At 39.4% G+C, this 27525-nt stretch overlaps 1 protein-coding gene across 6 annotated transcripts in view; it reads left to right on the top strand.

Moving 5' to 3' along the window:
- Window positions 1–27525, top strand: part of TAF1 (TATA-box binding protein associated factor 1) — a 76249-nt gene that overhangs the window by 10967 nt on the left and 37757 nt on the right. For 5 of the 6 annotated variants that reach the window (XM_069463812.1, XM_069463809.1, XM_069463810.1 and 2 more), the window contains exons 9-32: window positions 171–347; window positions 1674–1801; window positions 1896–2003; window positions 2140–2313; window positions 3459–3632; window positions 4064–4168; window positions 5761–5961; window positions 6131–6272; window positions 6973–7103; window positions 7800–7880; window positions 13825–13974; window positions 14148–14267; window positions 14550–14725; window positions 15391–15569; window positions 17022–17235; window positions 17705–17870; window positions 19041–19252; window positions 21080–21188; window positions 21406–21504; window positions 21803–21980; window positions 24540–24607; window positions 25964–26086; window positions 26788–26880; window positions 26966–27050. In XM_069463812.1, coding sequence (XP_069319913.1) covers window positions 171–347; window positions 1674–1801; window positions 1896–2003; window positions 2140–2313; window positions 3459–3632; window positions 4064–4168; window positions 5761–5961; window positions 6131–6272; window positions 6973–7103; window positions 7800–7880; window positions 13825–13974; window positions 14148–14267; window positions 14550–14725; window positions 15391–15569; window positions 17022–17235; window positions 17705–17870; window positions 19041–19252; window positions 21080–21188; window positions 21406–21504; window positions 21803–21980; window positions 24540–24607; window positions 25964–26086; window positions 26788–26880; window positions 26966–27050 — 3393 coding nt within the window. Of the gene's footprint in view, window positions 1–170; window positions 348–1673; window positions 1802–1895; window positions 2004–2139; window positions 2314–3458; window positions 3633–4063; window positions 4169–5760; window positions 5962–6130; window positions 6273–6972; window positions 7104–7799; window positions 7881–13824; window positions 13975–14147; window positions 14268–14549; window positions 14726–15390; window positions 15570–17021; window positions 17236–17704; window positions 17871–19040; window positions 19253–21079; window positions 21189–21405; window positions 21505–21802; window positions 21981–24539; window positions 24608–25963; window positions 26112–26787; window positions 26881–26965; window positions 27051–27525 lie in introns of all 6 variants that reach the window. The other variant, XR_011231949.1, reaches the window with a different exon arrangement.

The following is a 27525-nucleotide window of genomic DNA, read 5'->3' as shown; positions in this document are numbered from 1 at the left end:
TTTTGTTTACATCATTTTTTTAAAGTGAGAAATACATTGTTTAGGTTCCTTTTCACTAGCTACATGAGTAACTCTAACATTTACTCTTTTGAGCTTTGTTAGAATCATGATTGAAAGGGGTATAAATGTTTTATCTGTTATTGAGTATTTCCTCTTTCTGTTTTGAATAGGTTTTGCAGCCACTCTGGATGATGACAAACCTTGGTACTCTATTTTTCCCATTGACAATGAGGATCTGGTGTATGGACGCTGGGAGGACAATATTATTTGGGATGCTCAGGCCATGCCCCACCTGTTGGAGCCTCCTGTTTTGACACTTGATCCCAATGATGAAAATCTTATTTTGGGTATGTTACCGGCAGAGGCCAGTGTTCCTTTTCCAACTTTGACAGCTTGCTGTTAATGTCAAGGGGCAGTGTTGAGCCTAAGAATACTGAGTTATAGAAATGCTCCCTGTATTTCTGGAGACAAAATTTGATTTCAGAAGTCAAGTAAGGCTTTGCCTTAAAGAAAAAATAAATGTGTTAGTTCAAAAGCTGCCACATCTCAGGAGGGCATCTTGCTGGTCAGTAGAAGCTGCACTTCAAAGAGACAGCTGTAAACTGGGCCTATGGTTCTCACCTGTTTTGAAAGACAAGGCAGGCCTCCCTTAGAACCAAAGGTTGCTGGAGCTGACAGGTAGACCCCCCCCCCCAGATGAGAGCTGATGTTATAGATATGCTAATAATGCCCAAGCATGGCACCATGCGGTTAAAGTAATTAACACAAAGCACAGCCCATGTTGACTTCTGGGATCATCTCTGTCTCCAAGAACACAATCACCAGAGCCAAGATGTCTCTGTTTGTTGCTAAAGTAATAGCCTTATCATAAAACTTAGAAGTTTGCCCCAAGACAGTTTTATAACTCATTGTTCCCCTAGTTAGAGCTAGTTAAAGGATCTGTAGTAGCCTTTTAGGAGACTTTGACCCTAAAGCAAACTGCCTGTTAGTATGCAAATCCCGTTGCCCTTGGCAACGGGGAGCCTGTATGTACCCTATAAAATACCTGTGTGGAGTTTCAGTCAGGGAGGTATTTTATGCGGGTAAAATATTTCCATCTGGATACCCTTCTTTATCTATTTTCATAAACTTTTACTTTATAAACTATATCTTTGGCGCTGTGTATTATTATTGCCATTACTTTATCTTTTATTTCTGTTTCCTACTATATTTTTCATCCTTTGCGATGACCTGCCTGAGAGACCTGATGGGAAGAAAAAACCTCTTTGCAGGGAGCGTAGCTAACTCCCTGCAAACTGGCGTAGTCAACTTAGAGACCTGATCAGAACAAAGAGAAAAGGACCTCTTTGCGGGGAACATAGCTAACTCCCCACAGGGCAGGAGGAAATCAGAAGGACTGGGGAAGGTTAAGACTAGAAACTCCAGATGGCAGTTTGAGAGGGCAAAGTTATGGCTGTCAGTTTGTAGTATTTGGGTATAGTTTAGGGAAAACTCATGTAGGAATGTTGGAAAGTGGAACGTTTGCAGCGTCAGTGTAGTTTGTTCAGTTAGAGTGAATCATGGATTAGATTTGGTCTGGAATGGGATGAGATAGCTAGTTAGGAACTGCAAAGATGTTGGTAAGAAAGATAAATCTTCAGGGATAGCAACTGGAGTGATTTTTGTTTCATCAGAAATTCCTGATGAGAAGGAAGAGGCCACCTCTAACTCTCCCTCCAAGGAGAATAAGAAGGAATCATCTCTGAAGAAGAGTCGAATTCTCTTAGGGAAAACAGGAGTCATCAAGGAGGAACCACAGCAGGTCTGTGAAGAGAAAAGGGGCTTGATGTTTAGAGCAGAGAAAGGTAATGGAGAAGGGTAGTCTGACTAAGGCTTATTTCATGATCTATCATTAGAACATGTCTCAGCCAGAAGTGAAAGATCCATGGAATCTCTCCAATGATGAGTATTACTACCCCAAGCAACAGGGTCTTCGAGGCACCTTTGGAGGGAATATTATCCAGGTACAAATACTATCTTTTATATGGTGGAGGGGAACCTCCTGCTTTGTTCTGATGGGAGGATATGGGTAAATCTTGGCCTAGGCTAGAGTTAACATTAATTTTCAATACTAAAAAATACTTCTATTTCTTGTTTTAGCATTCAATTCCTGCTGTGGAATTACGGCAGCCCTTCTTTCCTACCCATATGGGGCCCATCAAACTCCGGCAGTTCCATCGCCCACCTCTGAAAAAGTACTCCTTTGGGGCACTGTCTCAGCCAGGTCCCCACTCAGTCCAGCCTTTGCTAAAGCACATCAAAAAGAAGGCCAAGGTATAGTTGAATTCTGGTTGGGAAAAAAAAGCAGCTTTGAAAGATATTGCAGTACAAATGGGGGGAATATACTGGATTATATCAGAGAATTATTTATTTTCTCCCATGTATTTATTTATTTATTTTTATGGTTTTTGGAGACAGAGTCTTGCTCTGTTGCCCTGGCTAGAGTGCAGTGGTGTCATCATAGCTCACTGCAACCTCAAACTCTTGGGCTCAAGCAATCCTCCTGCTTCAGCCTCCCAAGTAGCTGGGACTGCAGGCGCACACCACCACACCTGGCTAATTTTTCTATTTTTTGTAGAGATGGGGTCTTGCTCTTGCTCATGCTGACCTCTAACTGGGGAGCTCAAGCAATCCTCCTGCCTTGGCCTCCCAGAGTGCTAGGATTACAGGTGTGAACCACTGCACCCGACCTCTCCTATGTATTTATTTCATCCTATGTGATAGGATGTTATTTTGGTTATTTAGGAGGATGTCCTTATTAGGGAGTGCATGTGAAAATATTTAATGGTGAAGTATCACAATTACTACAACTTTTAAAAATGGTTCAGCGAAATCTGTAGAAAGACAGTTACAGATAAATATGGCAAAATATAAATAGTTACATGGTGGTAGGATAATAGGTGTTCATAGTATAGTCATCCCTCAGTATCTCTGAGGGATTGGTTCCAAGACCTCCTATGGATACCAAAATCCTCAGATGCTCAAGTCTCTGATATAAAATGACATGGTATTTGCATATAACCTATGTACATCCTCCCATATACTTTAAATCATCTCTAGATTACTTATAATACCTAATACCATGTAAAAGCTGTGTAAATGGTTGTTATACTGTATTGTTTAGGGAATAATGACAAAAAAAAGTCTGTACATATTCAGTGCAGATGCAATTTTTTTCCCAAATATTTTTGGTTTGTGGTTGGTTGGTTAAATCCATGGATGCAGAACCCATAGATATGGAGGGTTGACTGTACTGTTCTTTCAACTTTACTATGTAGTATGTTTCAAAATTTTTATAATGAATTTGAAAAATAGCCAAGTAAAATCTTTTTTGGTGTGTTTGTCTCAGGTTGAATACATTAGTGTGTGTAGTTAGTGTCCTATCGGGAGCTGGACTGTATTTTCTTTGTTCTGGGCAGATGAGAGAACAAGAGAGGCAAGCTTCAGGTGGTGGAGAGATGTTTTTTATGCGCACACCTCAGGACCTCACAGGCAAAGATGGAGATCTTATTCTTGCAGAATATAGTGAGGAAAATGGGCCCTTAATGATGCAGGTTGGCATGGCAACGAAGATAAAGAACTATTATAAACGGGTGAGTCTCTGCTCAAATTTTTGTTATTAATATAGCTATAGTTAAATATCTAGTGATAAACTATGGGCATGTATTTTGTCTTTTTTATGTTATAAATTTGGGAGGAGAAAGGAGTAGTATCTTTTTTGGACTTAGTAATAGAGGTTGAACATCCCAAATTTGAAAATATGAAACTAAAATCCAAAACTTTTGAGCACTAACATGAAGCTCAAAGGAAATGCTCATTGGATTTTGGATTTCCAGATTTGGGATGCCCAACTGAAGTATAATGTAAATATTCCAGAAACCAAAACACTTCTGGTCCCAAGCATTTCGGATAAGGGATACTCAACCTTTATTAGAAAATTGCCATGCTCTTGGAATATATTGTGTAGGATTATTAATTGTATTATATTCTGTGATAGTAACTGGGTCTGCTGTGTTCCTTATAGAAACCTGGAAAAGATCCTGGAGCACCAGATTGTAAATATGGGGAAACTGTTTATTGTCATACATCTCCCTTCCTAGGCTCTCTCCATCCTGGCCAATTATTGCAGGTGAGGAATTCCTTCCTGTTTCTACTTTTTTCTAAGGAAATTGACAGATGAGTTAGTCAGCTCAGAAAGAACCAATTTTAGTTGATTGAGAGGCTGTTGTGTATCAAATATGGGGAAGATGAGTATAATTCAAAAATGTTTTTTAAAAAATCTTTTTCCTAAAACTGGCTCTGAATTGTGTTGCTCTTAGGCTATATACGGTTTTTTGAAAACTAGGGAAGCCCAATAACATTTGGATGGCATAGAGAAGCCAACCTAAGATTAATAATTTACTATAATTTATGAATGTTTAATTCCTGTGTGTGAAATGGGTGCATTTTGATCATATTAATTTGGTCATTGTGAGTATTGAACCACACCTGAACTGTGCCATCTATAGTCCCCAGCCATAGTGAAATGTTTTTTTTTCCTCCTTTGTTCTAATGGGTGTAGAAAGGTCCTCTGGTAACAGCTTTTATATATTCAAGGGGAAGTATGGAGGTCCACAAATTATGTGGGGAAATCTCTAGCAGTCTCCTGTCTTGTTTTTTTCCTCCACTTCATTTCTCTTGGGAACCTTGGCCATTTTCCCTACTCTTACACTTAGTTTATTCCATTATTGCTATTGCTTCTCTCCTAAAGCACTTGCAAAGCCTATTTTATCTTTATTTTTTACATCTGTAGTCCATTTCCCACTAGGTTTTGAGTGTCTTTATACTGTCTTTGGCATTCCTCTACTGTAACTTTCTATTGAGGTTTTTTTCTATTGAGGTTTTCTACCAATCCATCCTCTCCTTTTGTGGCTACTTTTGTAGTCTCTTAAATATCCTTTCCTATCTTTTCATGTAATTCTTTTTCTGTGTACGTTTCACATTTAGAATTTTCTTTCCACTCCCATATAATGAAGATCTTCCTTTCTGGCCACTCTTCTGATTTTGTGGAGAGACTTTCCTTAGACTCACAGGCTTCTTGTAATAGTTAATCCTCATCTGGCTTCTGCTTAAACTACTTCATAAATGTTTCTGTTCTGCTGTCCTCTGTCCTACTGTCCTGTGTTTTCCTTTGTGTTTATTCTGTCCTCTCTAATATAGTTTGTACCTATTTGGTTATTTTTTGTTTTTGTTGTTTTATTTTTTAATTAATTCACTAATTTATTCAACACATGTTTTGATTTCACCTGTTGTCTGTCAGGGGCTATGTTGGAGTCTAGGGTAGTAATGTAGTACTTGTTAGTTTATAAAGTGATTTTCGTGTATAATCTTCATAGCAATCCTATGAGGTATAGATATTTTAAGTAACTCCATTTTGTAGTTGGGGAAAATGAAGCTCAGAGAGATTAAATAATTTGTCTGATATCATACAGGTAATGACAGAGCTACCATCACCTGAATCCAAATCCTTTATTTTCTTCACTACTGATACTAAAAGACAGTGGATAAAAAATTGTTTAATCCCTTTTGATATTCCATGTTATAATTTGTTTATATTACTGGATAGACGTTAGATAGCATAATGCAGATGGAGAGCAACAAGCTTAAATTTCCTTTTTCATTAATTGACTGAATTTACTAGGGCATTTCTGTATATAATTTTTATGTTTTTACTTCTGCTAGGCATTTGAGAACAACCTTTTTCGTGCTCCAATTTATCTTCATAAGATGCCAGAAACTGACTTCCTGATTATTCGGACAAGACAGGGTTACTATATTCGGGAATTAGTAGATATTTTTGTGGTTGGCCAGCAATGCCCCTTGTTTGAAGTTCCTGGGCCCAACTCCAAAAGGGCCAATACACATATTCGAGACTTTCTACAGGTAAGGCTGGAAAGATAGGAAGGGGGTCAGGATGTATATAAAAACGGTATGTGGGTTAGGGAGCACATCAGGAAAGATGAAAATACTGGCACTTAGTGGGGAAAGAGGCCCTAGTGAGAACTTTTATTCTTTTCTTTGCCAAATAAAATACATTTGGTTTGTTGGGCAGGTTTTTATTTATCGCCTTTTCTGGAAGAGTAAAGATCGGCCACGGCGGATCCGAATGGAAGATATAAAAAAAGCCTTTCCTTCCCATTCAGAAAGCAGCATCCGAAAGAGGCTAAAGCTCTGCGCTGACTTCAAACGCACAGGTCATCAGTTGTGACTAGTTATTTGTCCTGTCTGCCTCTTTCCAAGAAATGAGTTACGGGGCCAAGCATGGTGCCTCATGCCCATAATCCCAACACTTTGGGAGTCCAAGGCAGGAGGATTGCTTGAGACCAGGAGTTTGAGACCAGCCTGAGCAATATAGCAAGATTCTGTCTCTGCAAAAAAAATTTTTTGAAAAATCAGCTGGGTGTGGTGGTACATGCTTGTAGTCCTAGCTATTTGGGAGGCAGAGGCAAGAGGATCACTTGAGCCCAAGATTTTGAAGTTGGAGTGAGCTATGATTGCACCACTGCACTCTAGCCTGGGTGACAGAGTAGGACCCTGTCTTTAAAAAGAAAAGAATTATGATGGCTTTCAGTTAAGGGATAAGCATACAGCTAATAAAATAGAAATTATTGGCCATCAAAGGTAGGAGGTAGCAAATCTATGGAGGCTCTGATTAATTTTTTTATTTTGGCTGCCAGGAAATTCAGTGTGTGATTGTTGGATATCTTATATGTAGGAAACCTAGCAGCAGGGGTTTTCTTGGCCAGACAGTCATGTCAACAACTGTGGCTAGGCATGTTACCTTCTAGGCATTGCCTGGTTCAGTCTTGGTTTGCTATCCCTATTGCTGTCAGTGAATGTCAGGGCCTTTGGAATTCAGAACAGTCTCATTCTCTCTCTCTGCATCTTTTCCAGGGATGGACTCAAACTGGTGGGTGCTAAAGTCTGATTTTCGTTTACCAACTGAAGAGGAGATCAGAGCTATGGTGTCACCAGAGCAGTGCTGCGCTTATTATAGCATGATAGCCGCAGAGCAGCGACTGAAGGTGAACACCTTCCTCTTAGGCACTGCTTATGCCTGTGTTGTTTTTGAGAGAGATAGGAGAGAAGACTCTTTCTCACCGTCTTAGAGATAGTTACTAGATTGTTACCAGTTACTAAAAAATTCAAACTGTATGAGGTACTCCCTGTGTGTATCAGTTCTGGGGAAAATTACAATGTAGCTAAATGTCAGTGGGAAGGTTTAATGAGGGACTTAAGGCATATTGCTTTGCTTTGAAAATGATTGCTCATCCGTGGTGACTTGAATCTCTCCTCTTTGCAAGACAGGCATATAAGCAGGAAGAGTACTTTTTAGCTTCCCAAGTGGGCAGAGATGATGATGGCGTTAGATGTATGGTTTAGAGAAGGACAGAATCCTTATAAGGCCAAAACAGAAAAGATCTATCTGGGTGGGACAGTATAGCTCTGTCCCACTGAGTTAGTGAGTCTCAGTTAATGAGCACCTCTGTTTAGCGTCCTTATAGGCCCTATTTGTATATTAGCTAGTAAGTTCCTTAGAATGTGGTAATATGTCTTCTAATAGCTTAAGGATTGTACAGTGGTGAAAGATACAGTGAAGACTTTACAGAATTCATTGTCTATGCAAAATAAGCTTTGATATTCTATACTTAATATTCAATAAAACTTGTGCTTTGTGTTTTTCAATTGACTGATGTATGCATGGATTTATCCTCTTCTAGGATGCTGGCTATGGTGAGAAGTCCTTTTTTGCTCCGGAAGAAGAAAATGAGGAAGATTTTCAGATGAAGATTGATGATGAGGTAAGGCTTTACGCTAATTTTTATTAGTGCATCTCAGTTATCCTTTTTAAAGAAACAGCATTATTGAGATAAAATTGACATATAATAAACTGCACATAAAGTATACTATTTGATATGTTTTGACATGTTTATACCTGTGAAATCCTCATGACAAAATAATGAGCATACCTGTCACCCCCCAAAATTTCTTTGTTCTCTACTGAAATCTCTTTCTCCTTTCTGCCTCTTCTTTTCCCTACCCTGTGTCTGTACCCTGGCAACCACTGATCTGCTTTCTGTCACTGTAGATTACTTTGTATTTTCTAGAATTTTAGATCATGAAATCATATAGTATGCTTTTTTTTAAAAATTCTGGTAAAATATACATAACATAAAGTTAAACATCTTAATTTTTAAGTGTACAATTCAGTAGTGTTAAGTACATTCACATTGTTTGGCAACTCGTCTCCAGAACTCTTTTCATCTTGCAAAACTGAAACTCCATACCCGTTAAACAACAACCCTTCCCATTTTCTCCTCTCCTCAGCCCTTAGCAACTACCATTCATTCTACTTTGTTTCTGTGAATTTGACTACATTAGATACCTCATGTAAGTGGAATCCTGTAGTATTTGTCTTTTTTTTTTTTTTTTTTTTGAGACAGAGTCTCACCCTGTTGCCCAGGCTAGAGTGAGTGCCGTGGCGTCAGCCTAGCTCACAGCAACCTCAAACTCCTGAGCTCAAGCGATCCTCCTGTCTCAGCCTCCCGAGTAGCTGGGACTACAGGCATGCGCCACCATGCCCGGCTAATTTTTTCTATATATATTTTTAGCTGTCCATATAATTTCTTTCTATTTTTAGTAGAGGTGGGGTCTCGCTCTTGCTCAGGCTGGTCTCGAACTCCTGAGCTCAAACGATCCGCCCACCTCGGCCTCCCAGAGTGCTAGGATTACAGGCGTGAGCCACCGCGCCCGGCCAGTATTTGTCTTTGTGACTGGTTTATTGTCCTCAATAAATACCATAATGTCCTCAAGGTTCATCCATGTTGTAACATGTGTCAGAATTTCCTTTTTTTTAAGGCTGAATAATATTCCATTTTATGTATATACCACTTTTGTTTATCCATTTGTTCGTTGATGAATATTTGGGGTTGCTTCCACCTCTTGGCTATTGTGAATAGTGCTCCTGTGAATGTGAGTATACAAGTATCTCCTGAAGACCATGCTTTCAGTTCTTTTGGATATATACCCAGAAACAGGATTAGTGACTCCACATAGTAATCTATTTTTAATTTTTTAAGGGACCTGCTTACTGTTTTCCATAGCAGCTGCAGCATTTTGCATTCCCACCAGCAGTGTGCAAGAGTTCCAATTTCTCCACATCCTTGCCGACACTTGTTATTTTCTGTTTTATTTTATCGTAGCCATCCTAATGGATGTGAAGTAGTATCTCATTGTGGTTTTGATTTGCATTTCCCAAATGACTAATGACACTGAGTATCTTTTCTTTCATGTGCTTGTTGGTCTTTTTATGTTGTCTTTGGAGAAATAACTATTCAAGTCCCTTGCCCCACTTTTTTACTGGGTTGTTTGGTTTTTTGTTGCTGAGTTGTAGGAATTCTTTTTTTTTTTTTTTTTTTTGAGACAGTCTCCCTCTGTTGTTGCCCAGGCTAGAGTGCCATGGTGTCAGCCTAGCTCACAGCAACCTCAAACTCCTGGGCTCAAGCAATCCTCCTGCCTCAGCCTCCGGAGTAGCTGGGACTACAGGCATGCGCCACCATGCCTGGCTAATTTTTTCTGTATATGTTTTTAGTTGTCCAGATAATTTCTTTCTATTTTTTAGTAGAGACGGGGTCTTACTCTTGCTCAGACTGGTCTCGAACTCCTAACCATGAGCGATCCTCCCTCCTCGGCCTCCCAGAGTGCTAGGATTACAGGCGTGAGCCACCGCACCCAGCCTGTAGGAATTCTTTATGTATTATGGATATTAACACCTTATCAGATAAATGATTTGCAAATATTTCTTTCCACTCCATAGGTTGCCTTTTCACTCTGTTGATTGTGTTCTTTGATATGTAGAGGTTTTTAATTTTGATATAGTCCAGTTTGTCTATTTTTACTTTTATTGTTGGTGCTTTTGATGTCATATTCCAAAGTCAATACCAAATGCAATGTCATGAAGCTTTTGCCCTATGTTTTCTTCTAAGAGTAGTACAGTTTTTGCTCTTTGGTTGAGGTCTTTGATCCATTTTGAGTTATTTTTGTATGTGGTGTCAAAAAGGGGCTAACTTCAATTCTTTTGCATGTGGCTGTCCAGTTTCCCCAGCACCATTTGGTGAGCATATTCGTCTAGGTTGTTGTATGTATTGGTAGCTTGTTTGTTTTTACTTTTTTATTAGTATTCCATGGTACATATGTACCACAATTTAATTGCCTTAGAACATTTTGGTTGTTCAGTTTTTGGTTATTACAAATAAAGCCATTTTAAAAATTTGTGTATAACTGTGCTGTGAATATTCACATATAAATCTTTGCATTAATATATATTTCCTTTTCTTTTGGGTAAACACCTAAAAGTAGAATTGATGAGTCATATGGTAATTTTAACCTTTTGAAGAACTGTCACTGTTTTCTACAGCAGCTGTACCATTTTATATTCGTTCTTTTTATTTTTTCATTTTTCATCTTGAAACCCATAGTGAAGGAAACCATTTTCTATTCGTACTAGCAACATAGGAGGGTTCCATTTTCTCCACATCCTTGCCAATACTTGTTATTTCCTTTTTTTTTTAATTTGTGGCCCTCCTAGTGGGTGTGAAGTGGTCCCTCATTGTGATTTTTTTTTGTTTGTTTTTGAGACAGAGTCTCCCTCTGTCGCCCTGGGTAGAGTGCAGTGATGCCCTGGGTAGAGTATGAGTAGAGTATTATAGGTATGAGCCATGGTGCCTGGCCTGTTTGTTTTTGAGACAGGGTCTCGCTCTGTTGCCCTGGCTAGAATAGAGTAGTGCAATCTAGCTCACTGCAATCTCCATCTCCTGGCCTTCTGCCTTAGTCTCCCAAGTAGCTGGGACTATAGACACGTGCCACTGTGCCTGGCTAATTTTTTCTATTTTTAGTAGAGACAGGGTCTTATTCTTGCTCAGGCTGGTCTCAAACTCCTGAGCGTCAGCCATTGTGCCTGGCCTTCATTGTGGTTTTAATTTGCATTTTCCTAATGGCTAAAGATGTTGAACATATTTTTGTGTACTTATTCATCATCCATGTATCTTCTTTGGTGAAGTGTTTGTTCATCTCTTTTGTCCATTTTTGTTTTAATTAGTTGTTTGTGTTCTTACTGAGTTTTGAGAGTTTTTCACTTATTCTAGGTAAGAGTCCTTTATCAGGTAACTTATTTGCAAAGATTTTCTTCCAATCTGTTGTTTGTCTTTTAATTGTCTTAATGTCTTATGAAGTCCAATTTCTCAATATTCTCTTTTGTTGCTTGTGGTTTTGGTGCTGTATCTAAGAAATTTTTGTCTAATCTAAGGTCACAGATTTTTTTTATGTTTTTTACTAAAAGTTTCATTGTTTTAGATCTTACATTTAGATTTGAGTGAATTTTGTATAGGGTGCAAGGTATGGGCTAAAGTTTGTTTTTTAAAATATGAATGTCTAATTATTCCAGCACCATTTGTTAAAGAGTTGAATTACCTGTGAAAACAAAAATTTGGCCAGGCGCAGTGGCTCACACATGTAATCACAACAGTTTAGGAGGCCAAGGTGGGAGGATCCCTTGAGGCCAGGAATTCAAGACCAGCCTGCAAGAACGAGACCCCATCTCTTCAAAAAATAAGAAAAATTAGCTGGCATGGTGGTGCACACCTATAGTCCCAGCTACTGATGAAGCTGAGGCAGGAGGATCGCTTGAGCCCAGGAGTTCAAGGTTGCAGTGAGTTATGATGACACCACTGTACTCAAGCCTAGGTCATAGGGCAAGGCCCTGCCTCTATTAAAATAAAAAGAAAGAAAGAAAGACAGAAAACCCCAATATTTGATCATATCATTCTACTGCCCATAAACTTTCTCTGGATCCTTCTTTTAGAAAAATCCTTAATATAATTTATGACTCTACATGATTTGGCCCTTGCATATAATTCTAACTGTCTTTCATCTCCTGTCATTGCCCATCTTATACTCTAAGCTCCAAACATACTGAAGTTGATTCAGTTCCCTGAATTTCTTTCTCTTACTTTCCAGAATTTTGCAACTGTTATTTCTTCTGCCTGGGATATTTTTTTCTCTACTCCCTTTCCATCTGACCTTCATCTGCAAATTATAATCTCTTGGAAGCTTTCCCTCATTCTCACCCTGGGGTTAGGATGGGATGATAATCCTTCCCTTTATGTACTTATAGCACCTTTTACCTTTCTTTCTTTTCGGGTTTTGGTTTTTTTTTTTTTGAGACATGGTCTCAGGTTCTCACTTTGTTGCCCAGGCTGGAGTGCAGTGGCCGGATCATAGCTCACTGTGGCTTTCAACTCATGGGCTCAAGCAATCCTATCACCTCAGCCTCCTGAGTAACTGGGACTATCTGGCTAATTTTTTTTTTTTTTTTTTTTTTTGAGACAGAGTCTCACTCTGTTGCCCAGGCTAGAGTGAGTGCCGTGGCGTCAGCCTAGCTCACAGCAACCTCAAACTCCTGAGCTCAAGCGATCCTCCTGTCTCAGCCTCCCGAGTAGCTGGGACTACAGGCATGCGCCACCATGCCCGGCTAATTTTTTCTATATATATTTTTAGCTGTCCATATAATTTCTTTCTATTTTTAGTAGAGATGGGGTCTCGCTCTTGCTCAGGCTGGTCTCGAACTCCTGAGCTCAAACGATCCGCCCACCTCGGCCTCCCAGAGTGCTAGGATTACAGGCGTGAGCCACCACGCCCGGCCTATCTGGCTAATTTTTAAATTTTTTTGTAGAGACAGGGTCTGGCTATGTTGCCGAGGCTGGTCTTGAACTCCTGGCCTCAAGCAATCCTCCTGCATCGGCCTCCCAAAGTGCTGGGATTACAGGCATGAGGCATCATCCCCAGCCAGCACCCTTCACTTTCTTATCATGATATTGATAGTATAACATTGAACTTGGTTGGCTATTTGGTTTTTTCCTCCCTGACATGAGGTTCATGAGAAGGTAGTGCCTGGCATGTAGTTAGGTATTCAATAAATATTTGTTACATGAGTAATTGATTGTAAAAAGCAGAGAATGAGCAAAGCATTGTACTACTCTTTCATGGCTAGAATGAAAAATGAGTGGATGTCTAAGAGTTTCAGAATTTAAGGATTCTGTTGAATGGCCTTCAAGATTGAATCTTGAATAAAGAATTGTCCATTTTCTAGCCAATCGTGTATACTGTTGACTAGTTTGTGAGCACATTTTCCCCTTGTCTTAATTCTCTTAATTATTTTGTGGGATTGGTAAACACTATTCAAGGTCCCAGGAGAGGACAGACCTTTTTGACCAAACCTGTGACAGAGATAGAATAATGGACTTTGATTTAGTGCTGCTACGTTTGGGACCAGTGCTTTGAAAGCATGCATATAATCTATTTTGAGAACGTATAGATCATTCTAAAGAAGCTATTCGAGCAATTGGATAATCAAATGCAGTCATCAGTCTAATTTTGAGCATTGTGAGGGTAGGGGAAAACACTTTACTTGAGAATGCTTAGTGAAGTCCAAGGGATATGGGGCTGAAGGATAGTACTGTTCCTTATATTTCTGCTTACCCTGATTGAACTCTTGGCCTCTATTTACTGTCATGACTTAAGTATCATACATACAAAAGAAAAGAACTGAGTACTAGGCAGCCATGTTTAATTGCTGATCTTTGTGAACAGTTTAAGAAAGTTCATTGTAATTATTTTACCCTTCTAGGTAATGGCTAGACATAGAGCAAATGTTTCCTACAGGCCTGAGAATCTTTTTCTGTATCTCAGGTTCGCACTGCTCCGTGGAATACCACAAGGGCCTTCATTGCTGCCATGAAGGGCAAGTGTCTCCTAGAGGTGACCGGGGTGGCAGATCCCACAGGGTGTGGTGAAGGATTCTCCTATGTGAAGATTCCAAACAAACCAACACAGCAGAAGGTAAGAATGTCTGAATTTCTAGAAGAAGAAAGTCAAGGGAGAAAGAGTGGAGGTTGAATGGAGATGAATGGAGGTGGAGGACCTGGAAAGTGGTTAAATTGTCAGAATGACTTAGATGTTTAGTATAAGGAGTTCAGTTTCTTAGGATTCTCACCTGTTTTTGTTTGAGATAGGATGATAAAGAGCCTCAGCCAGTGAAGAAGACAGTGACAGGAACAGATGCAGACCTCCGTCGCCTTTCCCTGAAAAATGCCAAGCAGCTTCTACGTAAATTTGGTGTGCCTGAGGAAGAGGTGAGTATGGAAGATAAAAACTTAGAGGATCCTAGGGGCCTTGTATAAAGAGGGAAAGGCGAGGAGGCAGGTTTAAAGAACAATCTGGAGAACTTTGTAGTATGCTGGGTCTTGGATACTTTTTCAGGAGTTAGATTTCCCAAAGCTTTCTTTTTAATCTGCTTTGGGATGGTTTTTCTTTTTTGGTCTAGCTCTAATTATGTGGGATTGGTTTGTCCTTCGAAATCCTTGAATGATTTGTACGTATGTATTTATGTATGTGTATGTCTGTTTGTCTCGTAGATTAAAAAGTTGTCCCGCTGGGAAGTGATTGATGTGGTGCGCACAATGTCAACAGAACAGGCTCGCTCTGGAGAGGGGCCCATGAGTAAATTTGCCCGTGGATCAAGGTTTTCTGTGGCAGAACATCAGGAACGTTATAAAGAGGAATGTCAGCGCATCTTTGACCTACAGAACAAGTGTGTTGTTTTAGTGCTATAGAAAATCCAAGCTGGGGAGTCCACTTGCTCAAGGCTTCTTGGGCGTGGCTCCGGGTAAAAAAAATCAAAACAACAAACAAACAAAAAAAGAAAATCCAAGCTGGAAAAGGGAAGGGTCCCAGACACTATTTTCTAATGAAGAGGAGATCATCTAAAAATGTGACTAGGTGGTCAGATATTTGTGATGACAGGGTAGTATTTGTTGTAATAGTACCACTTGAGTACCTGTTCCCTTCAAAGCAGCTTGGCAAAAGTTTTAAATGGCAACTCTTATGGCCTACTTGGACCTGAAAGCCAGAACAATAGGAATAGGTGACAGATAGGGTTTTTTCTGAAGGTTTAGTTGTGAGAGGATGGTAATGTGCTATTGAAAATGACCAGTGTGCTGATTTGTTTCTCAAGTTTTCTGTAGGAGTTTTGAAGAGTTACTGTAATTTTTCAAACTTGCCTTGTTGGCTAAATATTTAGGAAAACTTTGCAAAGCTTTTCTGTTAAGGGCCCCATGTCTTAGTGGATTTTGAGTGTGCCTTTTTAAGGTAGATTTTCCAATTTTCTACTCTTTCCTGTAACCGTATTTTCTTAGCTCTTTCCATCCTTTTGTATATCTCCTGGTCTTAATTTAACATTGTTTTTTCTCTCTTTAGGGTTTTGTCATCAACTGAAGTCTTATCAACTGACACAGACAGCAGTTCAGCTGAAGATAGTGACTTTGAAGAAATGGGAAAGAACATCGAGAACATGTTGCAGAATAAGAAAACCAGCTCTCAGCTATCACGTGAACGAGAAGAGCAGGAGCGGAAGGAACTACAGCGGATGCTACTCGGTAAGGGTAGTGGCTTCACAGAAAAGAAAGAAAAGGATCGAAAAAGGAGCGTAAATAACTGAAGACTATAACTGAGGCAAAGCTGGAGGCAGAAGAAGTAGGGAATGAGTGTAGAAAAGCCTGTAGATGAGGTAGAGAGCTTTCTGCAAACTGGACTCTAGGTTTGTCTTTGGGGGACAAATTGAAGAGATGCTGTCAATCTACTACTGCCTCTGTCTGTATCAGGCACCTGGCCAAGCCAGGGCTATCAGTGCTGTACTTCAAATGAGCTTTCTGGGCACTCATCCCAGAGGGTAAGAGTTTTTAATACAGAATCTGTGGATGAGTTTGGGGAGTTGTCCTTGAACCCTCTGAAATAACATGTAAAATTCTATGGAAATGTGCTTTTTCTGAGAAGATTATTAAAGGAGTCTTAGACCCTAAAAAGAGTTCAAAATCACTAGCCAAAAATTGCAGAATTTGCGGGCAAGGATGATGATAAAGACCTGAATTGGGTTGGGATATGGACATTGAGGATCAAAAGGGAAAAAATCAGGCTACCTTAAGATTTCACTCTGGGCTTACTAGAAAGATGTTAGTATCATTGATCAAAGTAGTAAATTTCAGAGAAAGAAGCAGGTTTAGGAAGAGAATATGGAATGTGAGGAGTTTTAGTTCCCTGGAACACTCCTGAGTGTAGATGTCAAGTAGGCAGTTGAAAACTTGGATGTAGATACTAAGAAGAGAGGATAAAGGCTGAAGATGAAGATTTAAGTGAATATTCTCACTCACAGTAGTCTTCCCTTTGTTTCCTCCTTTCTACAAAAGTTTTGTGCAATTTTATTTTTCTGGCTACTTTGTAAAGATGTGATACAGTCCTTCCACCAGTGTGGTCCTCTAGATCTTTACTAGTGTGGTCCTAGACCACAGTATTTACATCACATGGGGATTTGTTAGAAATGCAGAATCTCAGGCCTCACTCCAGATCTACTGAATTAGAACCTACATTTTAGTAAAATACTCAGGTGATTCCTATTTATATTGAAGTTTAAGAAGCATATGCTAGGCCTTAAGACTCTGCACTTGTTTCTGTGGTGTCACTTTCCCCCCCTGAGTGCTTGGTTGGGTGCTTTTCTTTAATGTGATCATGAACTACTTTCTGCTTGGACTTTTCTCTTCCCTTGTTCAGAGAAATCAGAATACCACTACTGCTCCTCTGTCTCCTATAGCAAACATGTAGTTCTTTGAGGTTCTGTCAGAACTTTTTGTACTTGTAAAAATGGAGAAATTGGCAGTAGTAAAATGAAGTCAGAAAAGGATAAATCAATGTACTCTTGGGGCTGGTGGTGACTGATGCTTTCTGTAGAAACATAGATTTGTAGCATGTTGAGCTTCAGTGTCTCCACTCAACCCCAAGAAAATGACTATTTAAGTGGTAGGGGGAATGTTTGGAAATATTTTTCTACCTTGCAGCAGCAGGCTCAGCAGCATCAGGAAACAATCACAGAGATGATGATACAGCTTCTGTGACTAGCCTTAACTCTTCTGCCACTGGCCGCTGTCTAAAGATTTATCGCACATTTCGAGATGAAGAGGGGAAAGAGTACGTTCGCTGTGAAACGGTCCGAAAACCAGCTGTCATTGATGCCTATGTGCGTATACGGACCACAAAAGATGAGGAATTCATGTAAGTTTGATTCACTGCTTTCAGACGTGATAGGGAGAATAGTAATAATGGTGGGGAATGGAGAGTTGGTGCTTTGAGTTTTAGTGATAGGATTCTTCAGTCGTCCCTAAAACTTTACTGTAATTGGAAACTATCTTGCCTTTAGATCTTTGGGTTTGAACAGAGCCAAATCACAGAGAAAATTTTGTATTTGCTGCATAATAAAGACATACCTAGTTCCATCTGGCTTCTCTGCATTTTGATTGGTTGATTTGCAAAAATCTTAGGGATTACTCAGGACTTATTGTGAAAGAGGTGCCTCTCTGTAGATGGAGGGCTAACTGGTGAGGGAGATGAGAATGGCAGGTGGTAGCCCCTTTTATTTCAGCCTGGATGGATTACTTTAATTCTGATATGTTAGCTATAAAGACAATCTTCTTGGTTTAGGTTTGCTTATGGTCCTGTGATTTCCCTCCCCCCTGTTGTTTAGTCGAAAATTTGCCCTTTTTGATGAACAGCATCGAGAAGAGATGCGAAAAGAGCGGCGGAGGATTCAAGAACAACTGAGGCGACTTAAGCGGAACCAGGAAAAGGAGAAGCTTAAGGGTCCTCCTGAGAAGAAGCCCAAAAAAATGAAGGAGCGTCCTGACTTAAAAGTAAATATAATGTGATCTGATCACAACCAGTGAAGCAAAGGAAGAAAGCATACCTTTTTCCTTAGCTTTTGGTGTCCTCTGTTACTGGGAATGAGGGCAGCATTGTGGAAAGCTAGTTTGTGAATTAATGTGGCTACTTCGGTGTTAGTAGTACTAGTATGAATGGTACTGGCAGCACAACACCCAGTCTGGTGCCATTGTTCTCATTGGGTGTCATTTATTCTTCTCTTGAAATATTTCCTAGAAGTCAAGATAGGTTTGGTGGATTTTTTTACACATACGTTCGTGTCTCTGTGTGTATGTGTGTGTATATAGGCACAGGGACACGAATGTACCTGTTTTCTATAAAGTGACACCTGTCTTACAGTGTTGTATTAAATGATATAATGCATAGGAAGCACTGTATAGACTGTAAAATACTGAAAAAAAGTAAAGCACTGTTATTAACATGTACTGAGGTCATAATTTTAATGTTCTGTTCTTGTACGTGATATTAGACACAGTATTGGCCCCCTTTTACAGATGAAATTGAGGTCTGGGATACCGATGCCACTTAGTTGCAAAAGTGAGGTGGAGACTTGGTATCATTGAGCCTTTTCCTTGTTTTTACTAGAGGCTGGGAATACACCCATCTGGCTGATTGTGCTACTGCATGTGGGCTTGGGCTTCTAGCAACGTTTCTCTTGCATATTTAATATTTTTATAGTTCACAGCTTAAATTGGGAGTGGTATCCTCTTTTTTTCTTCCTTCCTTGATTTTTAAAGCAATATTGAGTCCCTGGATTTCATTTTATTTTTCACACGTCATTTCCCTACATGCCCTTTTGTCTAGTGGGTTCTGGTTGATAGGTGCATAACAATTCTATTAGAGCAAAAGTTCTGAAGCTGCTCTTGTTTCTCCCCTGCCATATATATACAGTTGACCCTTGAACAACATGGGTTTGAACTGTATAGGTTGACTTCCAGGCACGGATCATGGGATGTGGAATCCATATATATGGAGGGCTTACCTTTTATATGCTCAGGTTCCACAGGGCCAACTGCAGGACTTGAGTATGCTTGGATTTTGGTATACTCAGGAAGTCCTGAAACCAGTCCCCTGCGAACACTGAGGGACGACTGTACTTCTTACCTGCTTACCTCTGACGCTTTGATACTTTTCCTTTGCAGCTGAAATGTGGCGCATGTGGTGCCATTGGACACATGAGGACAAACAAATTTTGCCCCCTCTATTATCAAACAAATGCTCCACCTTCCAACCCTGTTGCCATGACAGAGGAGCAGGAGGAGGAGTTGGAAAAGACAGTCATTCATAATGATAATGAAGAACTTATCAAGGTTGAAGGGACCAAGATTGTCTTGGGGAAACAGCTAATTGAGAGGTAAGGGATAGCAGGCAGGAAGTACTATGAGACAGATCTATTGGAGTTTGGTGATGTTGGTGGGTGGCAGGGGTGGATGTGATATGTTCTCTGAATTGGAACTGAGGGTATAGGGATTTTGATTAATTTTCCTCAGTAATTGTTACCAATGATGAAAATTTCACCACTCATTAGGTTCTACCACTTGCTCTTGGGCATGCTACCTAATTTTTTTGAGTCTTACTTTCCTTAGTTACAAAATAAGATCACCCTTACCAGGGTAGTTAAAGATAAAATGAGAGAGACTACAAAGAATATAGTACAGTACCTGACATTTAATAGATGCTCAGTAGATGTTAATTCTCTTTTCCTGTTCTATTTCCAGGCACTCGTAATATTTGCAAGGTCCCTAATCTCAGAGTGTTCTGATAATAGACCATCTAAAAAGATTGAGGAGACATATAAACTATGCATATACCTATCTTTTGCCCTCAAAGAATTTAATAGATAATAAAATGGAGAAGTTTTGAAAATTTTTTCCCTAACTTTTTAGTTTGAAAATTGCAAACATACAGAAAGGTTGAAAGAATACAATATACTGTTTCTCTAAATTCACCAATTGTTAACATTTTGCCACATTTTCTTCATCTTTGTATACCTATTTTTTTTTTCACTGAACCGTTTGGAAGTAAGTCAGTTACAGGTGTTACGACATTTCACTCCTAAATTCTTTAGCACACATCTCTTAAGAATAAGAATATAACAACATGATATTATTATCACACCTAAGAAAGTTAACGTTAGTTAACAGTAATGTGTAATACTCAGACCTCATTCAAATTTCCCATTGTCTCAATATCCTTTATTCCTCCCCTTCTCAATTCTGGATCTAATCCTAGTTCAAACATTAAATATATTTTGAGTCTCTCTTAATCTAGAATGATCCTCCCTGCCTTTTGTTTTTCATGACATTGAATTTTTTGAAGAGTTCAAGCCAATTATCTCATAAAATATCCCACATTCTGGATTTGTCTATTTTTTTTTTTTTTTTTTTGAGACAGAGTCTCACTCTGTTGCCGGGGCTAGAATGCCATGGCATCAGCCTAGCTCACAGCAACCTCACACTCTTGGGCTTAAGCGATCCTTCTGCCTCAGCCTCCCAAGTAGCTGGGACTACAGGCATGCGCCACCATGCCTGGCTAATTTTTCTATATGTATTTTAGCTGTCCAGATCATTTCTTTCTATTTTTAGTAGAGACAGGGTCTCGCTCTTGCTCAGGCTGGTCTCAAACTCCTGAGCTCCAACGATCCGCCCGTGTTGGCCTCCCAGAGTACTAGGATTACAGGCGTGAGCTACCGCACCCGGCTGGTTATTGTGTTTTGAAGCACATTAGAAAAGGCAAATGTGGTATCTTGATCCCTTACAATGGAAGGGAAGAAGGTGGATGGGCTTAAAGATTAAGGGAAAACCCAAACTAGTTTTTTTTTTCTAAATCAGTTTTTAATTTCTTGTTTCCATTCTGAATGAGTTAGGTTTCCTAGCCCTTTAACCCTAAAACAGAATGTTAAAACTGGAAGGATTCTTAAAATTCCTTTAGGCTAGTTCCCTTATCTTCCAAATAGGAAACTGAGGTGAAGTTGTGACTTGCCTAGTTCTTTATTAATTTAGAGATCCTATGAGGCCTTGCCTGATCTGAGCCTTAGAAGGTGGATGTCTGGCCTTTGGTTTGGCTTTTTCCTCCCCAGGCTCATGCTCAGGTACTTTGGACTTTTTCATCGTAGTTGCATTTTTTTTTTCTGGGAACTAGAAATAGGGGCTGTATCTTATTAAAGTGTTATTGATTACAGTGCAGATGAGGTTCGAAGAAAATCTCTGGTCCTCAAGTTCCCTAAACAGCAACTTCCTCCCAAGAAGAAACGGCGAGTTGGAACCACTGTTCATTGTGACTATTTAAATGTGAGTATCTATATTGCTTCCTTCTGATCAAATGAGTTCTCATTGATTTCCCCCAGCCTTCTATGCCATGGCTTTGACAGCCTTAGATTCTCCCATTGGCCTTGCCCTAAGATTATGTGTACTATTCATTAAAAGATTTCTAAAATATATTTGCCTGGTTAGAGAATGTGGGGCTTTTTGGTCTAAAGAAGCATTCTGATTTCTTGTTTTTCCATAGAGACCTCATAAGTCCATCCACCGGCGCCGGACAGACCCTATGGTGACACTGTCATCCATCTTGGAGTCTATCATCAATGACATGAGAGATCTTCCAAATGTGAGTTCATTGCATTGGATATCTACTGTAGGGATGGCAAGGCTCTTTATTCTGTTTGTGATTTCAGATATAGGGTAGTAGTGTATAGACCTAGGTACCTGGAATTCCTAATTCTTTGGGATGTAGTATTTTGGGTTTTTTTTTTTTTTAAACAGTTTAGTACAGGAAACAGACCTCCATCTAGAAAGATTCCTTTGAGAGTTGATGGCCAGGTAGACAGGTAAGATGTGAGAGTCTTCAGGAACTGGCTCTGGCAAGTGTCTTTGCTCATGGATCGCACTGGCTCTTGTTTGCACAGACATACCCTTTCCACACTCCAGTCAATGCAAAGGTTGTAAAGGACTACTACAAAATCATTACTCGACCAATGGACCTACAAACACTCCGTGAAAATGTGCGTAAACGCCTCTACCCATCTCGGGAAGAGTTCAGAGAGCACTTGGAGCTAATTGTGAAAAATAGTGCAACCTACAATGGTAAGAATCACCTGTTCTTGACTATAAAGGTCACCTTTTAGTTCCTGATTTATCCCTTACTAGTCCTAAATTCAGACTAGACTAGCTGAAAAGACTACAGTTTATTATTGTATTTGGGGGTGTGGAAATCAGGTAATGTACATTTTCAGTCATTGAATAAATACTGCTACTTTTTATTCCCACTATTTTATTCTTATATCCTCTGGACAATTTGGAGTCTATCTGTTAAAATGAAACAGTTACATGTGGAGTAGTGGGAGGAAGAAGTGGGCCTAGGTTAATAGAAGAGAAAGGCATTCAGTGTGGCTAGAACCTATGCAGAGTATGTGCTTGTGACCATATTTGCTGTAGTTAATCTTTGATTTGGTCTACAAATTTGTTAGAGAGGCTGTTAATATGTCTACTTTGCTTAAAAGCTAGAAAGTCAAGGTGGAAGAAATCTGTTTAAAAGGGAGGAAACAATATAATTTCTGCATATAAAGAAAAAGATTTTCTGGTTTCTAGTTGCATCCTTGAGCACAGATTCATATATAAGTAGAGGAATTCAGAGTACAGACAGATAAAGTGTGAATCATGGCTCTGTCACCTACTGATTGAGCTACCCTAAACAAGTTATTTAATTTCTCATGGCTTCCTCCATTTTCAATGACTGGCTCCCATACCCACTATCACCTCCTGCCACATTCACCATTATATTTCACTAAATATCCCATGCCATTTTTTCATGTCTTTGCTCTCTCTCTGGAATGTCCTTTCTTCCGTTCAGTGGTAAATTTCCATGTGTATTTCCAGACCAACTCATACCATCTCCTCATAAAGATTTATCCAAATTGCCTAAAATATCCGTTTTTCTATCCTCTGTGCCACCCCCCCCCCACACACACACAATTAAGTCAACTTTTATAGCTCTTACTGTTACACCGTAATTACATATCTGACTCTCCGGTGGGAGAATGCCACTTTGTGACATTCTAGAGAAACTGTGTCTTATTTATGTTTATATTCCCAGGGCCTAGCAGAATGCTACATATATACAAGGGAAAAATAAATTTGTTAGGCCCAACTGTCATTCGGGTTACAAGGATAATTAAACAAAAATCAGATTGGAAGGGGATGGGAAGAAAGGTATGAGTTAATTTTGAAGATACAGAACTTGAGATGCCTATGGGTCATTGAAGTGGAGATGTTAGTAAAAAAAATTGGAATTTTAAAAATCATAACTTTATCACTGCTTTGCATTCTCCCTCTAGTTGACTATTCTGTCTTCCTCATTCTCAAATGCTGATAATAACAGTAGTAGTAACACCTAGTGATGCCAAGTGCTTTACTTGTATAATTTTCTTATCTTTCACTGTAAGAAATCTTTGAAATGGGTACTATTATAATCCTCATTTTCTGGGTGAACATACAGGCCTGTAGTGTTGCAGAGTAGAGATGCTGATCTGGGTATGTCTAACTCTAGAACCTGTGCTCTTAACCACCATGCTCCATATACTCTTCTCTGCTTTTTTTGTTTGTTTGTTTGTTTGAGATAAGGTCTCTCTCTCACCCTAGCTAGAGTACAGTGGCGTCATCATAGCTCACTGCAACCTCAAATTCCTAGGCTCAAGCAATCATCATCTCTCAGCCTCCCAAGTAGCTGGAATTACAGACGTGCCTCACCATGTCCAGCTAATTTGTCTATTTTTTATAGAGATGGGATCTCACTCTTGCTCAGGCTGGTCTCAAACTCCTGACCTGAAATAGTCCTCCTGCCTTGGCCTCCCAGAGTGCTAGGATTACAGGCATGAGCCACTGCACCCGGCCACTCTTCTGCTTTCTCAGTTCCCGTTCACACCTCACAACCCTGCACTTGCCTTCTGTTGAAGTACCAGAAACATCCTAATTGCTGGATCCACAATTACAAATTGTGTATGCCTTGTATGGAAAAATTATAAATTATCCATTGAATCTTTTCATCCATCCTCAAATTCTTATTCCCCATCCATAGTATCATTTTCAAGGTATTAAAGGGAGCAGTACTATTATCATGCATGGATACACACAAATGAAGAAAAGAGTTAAGGCCAGGTGTGGTACCAAAAAAAAATCAGCCAGGTGTGGCGGCATGCCTATAGTCCCAGCTACTCGGGAGGCTGAGGTGGGCGGATCACTTGAGCCCAGGAGTTTGAGGTTGCAGTGAGGCTATAATCACACCACTGTACTCTAACCTAGCTGACAACAAGACCCTGTCTCAAAAAAAAAAGAGTTAAAATTAGTTCATTTATTCATATTATGTACCTGCTATATGTTTGGCACTGAAAAATGGAGATAAGTCTAGCGTGTCTTGAACTCCTGGCCTTAAGCAGTCCTCCTGCCTCAGCCTCCCAAAGTGTTAGGATTACAGGCATGAGCCACTGCACCCAGCCTCAAGTCTAGCGTATGTATCTAACCCAGCAATTAGGCCTGGTGTGTGGCATAATATTAGGTTCTTAAGTAAATGTATTAAAAGTATAGGGAAGCCTTGATAGATCTTCACTCCCATTTTTAATGGTCCCATGTCTTACTTTTCCTCTATAGGGCCAAAGCACTCATTGACCCAGATCTCTCAATCCATGCTGGATCTCTGTGATGAAAAACTCAAAGAGGTAAGACATTTAGAATGAGAGAAAAGCAGTGGAATTTGAAGTTGGGGGATAGCAAGGTTTTGGAAGTAGGGAATTTAACAGAAGAAAGAGTATATGTGGAAGTAGCAGATTTTAAGTATGTAAAGGCTAGAAGGGACTTTAGAACTCATATAGGCCAATCCCTTTTGTAGATGGAAAAACTAAGTCCTTAGAAGAAAATACTTGCTCTGGGCATCATGAAGTTAGAATTAAGATCCAGAGCCTACATAAATCTTTAGAAAGGGCAAAGGAAAGTGACTTCTCAGGAAGTCAGCAGTAGCTAAGAGATTAGCCAATGTTTTGGCAGGGAGGAATTTTAATTTTTAAATGATAATCTATATTCCATCTTCTTACCAAAAACAATTGTGGCACCTTATAAGCTTACAAAAGTACAATTATAATGAGGTTAATACTGAAGTAGACATTTCACAAAAGAGAATAACTAAATGGCCAATAAGCATGAAAAGATTCTCAACTTGAGCAATCATTAGGGAGATGCAAATTTAAATCACTATTGGATACCACTACATACCCACCATAAAGGCTAATATTAAAAAGACAGTACTAAGTGTTGATGAGAATGTGGAACAATGGGAACATAAACTTTTTCCTAGTATAGAGTCTGAAATGAATTTATTGGGTTAGGTCCCCTTATACAAAAGTCACTAATCAACAGTAATGTTCAGTATTTTCAGCAACAGTTCTATAGCAGAAACAGCATGATATTAAGGCCTAACTTGCCAAAGATTTTTTTTTTTTTAGTGGGAGCTAAGCTATTGATATCCAGGGATATATATTTTTGGTGATCCAGAAGAATAGTATGTAGAGGCCCAGGTGCGAGTGGCTCATGCCTATAATCCTAGCACTTTCGGAGTTCAGGGAAAGAGGATCGCTTGAGATCAGGAATGCAAACTCCCTTCTCTACAGAAAAATAAGAAAAAATTAGTGGGGTATGGTGGTGCATGCCTGTAGTCCCAGCTACTTGGGAGGCTGACGTGGGAAAATTGCTTGAGCCCAGGAGTTTGGGGTTGCATTAAGCTGTGATCACGCCATTGTGCTACAGCCTAGGCAACAGAGGGAGATCAAGTCTCTTTAAAAAAAAAAAAAGGAATAGAATGTAGAATACCCAAGGAAATTGTTGGCATGTCATTTTTGTCCCTTTTATTGGAATATTATTTATCTGGACTTTTTGCCTTGAACTGTATAGTAGACAATTCAGAGTTAAACTTTTTGGGGCAAGGGTAATAGCTAGCTGAACCTTAAATTATATCTTAACTTTTCTGTAGTGATCATACCTCAGGGAAACCTCTGTCTTGGCTTTGGTTTGTTTTATTTCAGAAAGAAGACAAATTGGCTCGCTTAGAGAAAGCTATCAACCCCTTGCTTGATGATGATGACCAAGTGGCATTTTCTTTCATTCTGGACAACATCGTCACCCAGAAAATGATGGCAGTTCCAGATGTAAGTGGTCTCTGTGCTAAATATTGTGAGGATAGTACAGAGGAAAGAAAGAAAGTATAGGGTGTGCATGTGTATGTATGTTGGAGAGCCTGAGTAGTAGTGTATGTTCATTGAGACTGGTATGTAATTTTAAATATTGACCTTTTTGCTGTATGAGCGTATTATCATTGTCATCAAAGAGGCCAGGAGTCTGCATATAGAGAGGTTCTTGCTTTCTGTTGTTGGCATTCAGTATTTGAATGCTCCTGAATAGCTCTGGAGAGAAAGGATACCAATTAATGGGAGGCTCTTGATTCAGAGGTGCTTCTAGGCAAATGACACTTTGTTAATTACCAAGTATTTGTTATCTTTTGTTTAATTTTGTTGTTGTAATGATCCTTCCCAGGAATTAACTGAGTTTCCTTTTGCACTGTGGGCATATTTTCTACATGTGTAATGCTATAAAACTTCTGGATGGGACTAGGGAATAAGGAATTTTAAGTGTCAGTGTAAAGCAGGGGTTCTTACCCTGTCAGGGCACAGAAACCCTTAAAGGAATCTATGAATTCCTTAAATCATATACAGAGTTTTATATGATTATGTGTTTTTCTGGAAAAACGGTCCATAGCTTTAGTCAGGAATATCTGTGACACAACGAAGGTTGAGAATCTCTGGTATAAAGAATGGTTTCCATTTAATTTCCCATGCTTTCTTTTTACTAGTCTTGGCCATTTCATCACCCAGTTAATAAGAAGTTTGTTCCAGATTATTACAAAGTGATTATCAATCCAATGGATTTAGAGACTATACGTAAGGTGAATATTTGATCTAAAAATGCCTTTTTGTATTCAAGAAGTGACTTTGTATGTGTATCTGAGTGCCTGATTCTTTTCATTACAGAACATCTCTAAGCACAAGTACCAGAGTCGAGAGAGCTTTCTAGATGATGTAAACCTTATTCTGGCCAACAGTGTTAAGTACAATGGTGGGTATTTCTCTTTTTTCTCTCTGTCCATCAATCTATCCATCCAACATTAGTTAGCATTATTAAAATTTAAGTGCATAATGCAGCTTTGAGCAGTGGTGGCAGAAATTGTCAAGTGACTTAGTCTGCTTTTTTTTTAAAAGCAGGCACATACTATAGTGTGTAAAGTTTGTTATTAACTATTAATGATGAAAAAATAACATGCTTACTTTTGAAATCTTGGAAAGCATAGAAAAATTGGGTGAGAATAAAAATCAAATGAATATTACTTTGGGCTTTGAGCCATCACTGCTTTTCCATGAGATGTGAAAACTCAACTGTGCCCCAAACCCTTAGGTGGAGCTTAGGGAAGTGTGTGGCTGTAGACCTTTGTGAGTTTCCTTGGTGCATCGAATTTTGCTCAGTATATGAATTGATTGAATAATATATACCAGGCTCTGTCCTAGCTACTTAATCTACTGATAGGAAAGACAGT

This window comes from Eulemur rufifrons, chromosome 30 (assembly GCF_041146395.1).
Source record: "Eulemur rufifrons isolate Redbay chromosome 30, OSU_ERuf_1, whole genome shotgun sequence".
NCBI classification, from domain to species: Eukaryota; Metazoa; Chordata; class Mammalia; order Primates; family Lemuridae; genus Eulemur; species Eulemur rufifrons.
This window is presented reverse-complemented; position numbering and strand designations above follow the sequence as displayed.